The 3,782-nt window shown below is 48.4% G+C and overlaps 1 protein-coding gene across 2 annotated transcripts in view; it reads left to right on the top strand.

Moving 5' to 3' along the window:
• LOC122267340 (A disintegrin and metalloproteinase with thrombospondin motifs adt-1) overlaps positions 1 to 3,281 on the top strand; it is a 44,851-nt gene extending 41,570 nt beyond the window's left edge. For both annotated transcript variants that reach the window (XM_086546121.1, XM_086546122.1), the window contains 2 exons: positions 1,534 to 1,703; positions 2,873 to 3,281. In XM_086546121.1, coding sequence (XP_086402247.1) covers positions 1,534 to 1,703; positions 2,873 to 2,995 — 293 coding nt within the window. In that variant the 3' untranslated portion in view covers positions 2,996 to 3,281. The remainder of the gene's footprint in view (positions 1 to 1,533; positions 1,704 to 2,872) is intronic.
• The last annotated feature ends 501 nt before the right edge of the window (positions 3,282 to 3,782 follow it).

Raw genomic sequence — 3,782 nt, 5'->3', positions numbered from 1 at the left:
ACCCCCATCCCTTTATCTAACTCCTTTACCCATTAACCCCACCACCCTCCCCACACTCACCGCCCCTCAACCCCACCCCCCATTCAATCCCTTTACCCAACCCCTCCACCCACCACCTCCCCACCCTTCTCCCTCTACCCCTCCACCCACCACCTCCCCACCCTTCTCCCTCTACCCCTCCACCCACCACCTCCCCACCCTTACCCCTCTACCCCACCACCTCTCCACCCTTACCCCACCACCCACCACCTCCCCACCCTTACCCCTCTACCCCTCCACTCACCACCTCCCCACCCTTACCCCTCCACCCACCACCTCCCCACCCTTACCCCTCAACCCCTCCACCCACCACCTCCCCACCCTTACCCCTCCACCCCACCCACCTCCCCACCCTTACTTCTCCACCCACCACCTCCCCACCCTTACCCCTCTACCCCTCCACCCACCACCTCCCCACCCTTACCCCTCCCCCCCCACCCCCCCCCCTCTACCCCTCCACCCACCACCTCCCCCCCCCTACCCCTCCACTCACCACCTCCCCACCCTTACCCCTCCACCCACCACCTCCCCACCCTTACCCCTCTACCCACCACCTCCCCACCCTAACCCCTCCACCCACCACCTCCCCACCCTTACCCCTCCACCCACTACCTCCCCACCCTTACCCCTCTACCCCTCCACCCACCACCTCCCCACCCCACCCACCTCCCACCCTTACCCCTCCACCCCCCACCTCCCCACCCTTACCCCTCCACCCACCACCTCCCCACCCTCACCCCTCTACCCCTCCACCTCCCCACCCTTACCCCTCCACCCACCACCTCCCCACCCTTACCCCTCTACCCCTCCACCCACCACCTCCCCACCCTTACCCCTCCACCCACCACCTCCCCACCCTTACCCCTCCACCCACCACCTCCCCACCCTTACCCCTCCACCCACCACCTCCCCACCCTTACCCCTCCACCCACCACCTCCCCACCCTTACCCCTCCACCCACCACCTCCCCACTCTTACCCCTCTACCCCTCCACTCACCACCTCCCCACCCTTACCCCTCCACCCACCACCTCCCCAACCTTACCCCTCCACCCACCACCTCCCCACCCTTACCCCTCCACCCACCACCTCCCCACCCTTACCCCTCCACCCCCCATCTCCTCACCCTCACCCCGCCACCCCCCACCTCCCCCCGCTCCCCCCTCCACCCACCACCCCCCCACCCTTACCCCTCCACCCACCACCTCCCCACCCTCACCCCTCCACCCACCACCTCCCCACCCTAACCCCTCCACCCACCACCTCCCCACCCTTACCCCTACACCCACCACCTCCCCACCCATCTCCCTCTACCCCCACACCCCTCACCAAACCCACCCCCCTCTCCCCACACCCATATTTCCTCCCCACCCAATTATCCTTATGTCATCACCCTTACCCCTCTACCCCTCCACCCCTTCACCCCACCCACCTCCCCACCCTTACCCCTCCACCCCCCTCCACCCCTCCCCCCTCAACCACCACGCCCACCCAGACCTGCCGTGGCAAGCGTGCGCCCTCTACTGCCGGAAGCGCAACTCAACCAACCTGTGGACGCCGAGGTACGAGTTTAAGGACAACCCGAGCATTGCAGCGCACTTGCCCGACGGAACTTCTTGCAACAACGGGACTTACGTTTGCTTGAAGCGCCAGTGTGTCAAAAGGGTGAGTCGTGGTTGCATCTTTATTGCTGTTATTATTATTATTATTATTATTATTATTATTATCATTATTATTATGATTATTATAGTCATCATCACCATCATTTTCATTATGTATCATTATTATTATTTTTATCGTTATTGTTATTATGTTAAATACATTATTGGTATTATTTAGTTATTATCATTATTATTGTTATTATTATTATTATCATTATTACTATTATAACCATCACCATCATTATCATATGTTATTTATTTATCATTATTGTTATTATGATAAATACATTATCGATATTATTCTATTAATATTACTATTATCGTTATTATTATTGTTGTAATTATCATTATTAGTAGCATTAGTATCATTGTCATCATTATTATTATTATCATTGTTATCATTAATATTATTATCATTATCATTAGTAGTAGTATTATCGTTGTTGTTCTTATAATTGTTATTATTATCGTCATCATTATTATCATCATCATTATCATTATTATCAATTTTAGTATCATTAGCATCATTAATATAATTTTTATCATCATTAATATCATTCTTCATCACTGTTATCATTATCAGTATCATTATGTTATCATTATAGCTATTAATAGTCTGTTTGTGTGCGATTGAAAAGGAGGTGTTTTGAATTTTTTTTTTTTTTTTTTTTTTTTTTTTTTGTGAAAATGGAAATAATGGCGGGAGGAGTTCCTGAAGGTGTTTACCTCTTTTTTTCTACTTGTATGTCTTCTCTCTCTCGCTCTCTCTGTTTTTTTTTTCCATCTCCCTTTCTCTTTGTTTTCTCTCTCTATGTCTCTTTGTTTCTTTCTCTCTCATTCTCTATCTTTTTTATCTATTTATATGTCTTTCTCTCTCTCTTTCCTATATATATTTCCATCTCTCTTTTTTCTCCCTTCCTTCCCTCTTTTTTTTCTCTCCCTTCCCTCCCTCCCTCTTTCTCTCCCCTCCCCCTCTCCCTCCTCCTCCCCCCTCCCTCCCTCTTTCTCTCCCCTCCCTCTTTCTCTCCCCTCCCCCCTCTCTCCCCCCTTCCTCCCTCTTTCTCTCCCCTCCCCCCTCCTCCCCCCTCCCTCTTTCTCTCCCCTCTCTTCTCTTCCTCCCTCCCACACTCCCCTTACCCCCCCATCTCCCCTTACCACCCCCTTTCCCCCCAGGACACGGCGATAGCCAATCAGCGCGGAGGAGTAACGTCACAGATAGCTGATGACGTCATAGCCCATGACTCCAACTACGACTACCAGTTCTCGCCGATCGACTTGGATAACCTTTATGAATAGGAAGAGAGATAACATGATAATGTGGAGATAATAGGATAAGAGTTTTTAGGATACGATCTAGTCTTTAGATGAAAAAAGAAGAAGAGAGAAATGAGTTGATGTGATGTGTTTTATTTTTAAGATTTTTTTTTTTTTTTTTTTTTTTGATAGTTTTGTTGCGCAGTGTTTATTTTCGTTTGTCTTTTTTTGTTTAAGCTCCTTTTGTTTGTTTGTTTGTTTGTTTATTCTTTGTTTCGAATGTATTTATTCTAATGAATAGCCTTGCAATAAACGCGTTTGTTTATTTCGAAGTTCTTCATAGATTTCATGATGGAAAATCCCTTTAGAATGATAACTCACACTCACACACTCAGAGCGAATGTGTGTGTGTGTGTGTGTGTGTGTGTGTGTGTGTGTGTGTGTGTGTGTGTGTGTGTGTGTGTGTGTGTGTGTGTGTGTGTGTGTGGGAGAGAGAGAGAGAGAGAGAGAGAGAGAGAGAGAGAGAGAGAGAGAAAGGAGGAAAGAGAGAGAAAGAGAAAACAGAGGAAGAGAGTGAGAAAAAAAGAAAGAGAGAGAGAGAGATAAAACAAAAGAGGAAGAGCTACACAGACAAAACAATCAACAACAACAACAACAAAACACGAGGAATAAAAAAAAAAAAAAAAAAAAAAAAAAACAGAAACAGAACTACCAAGAAAAGGAAAGAGAGAAAGAAAGAAAGAAAGAAAGAAAAAATAGAATCAAGACTTGAATTCCCAAATAAGAAACTCAAGGATTTAAGACCTTCCATGTCGCGCAAATAAACAAA

This window comes from Penaeus japonicus, unplaced genomic scaffold (genome assembly GCF_977035675.1).
Source record: "Penaeus japonicus unplaced genomic scaffold, GWHDUDI00000001_assembly GWHDUDI00000017, whole genome shotgun sequence".
In the NCBI taxonomy this organism is placed as follows: domain Eukaryota; kingdom Metazoa; phylum Arthropoda; class Malacostraca; order Decapoda; family Penaeidae; genus Penaeus; species Penaeus japonicus.
Note: the sequence above shows the minus strand (reverse complement) of the source record. Positions and strands in the feature narration are given on the sequence as shown.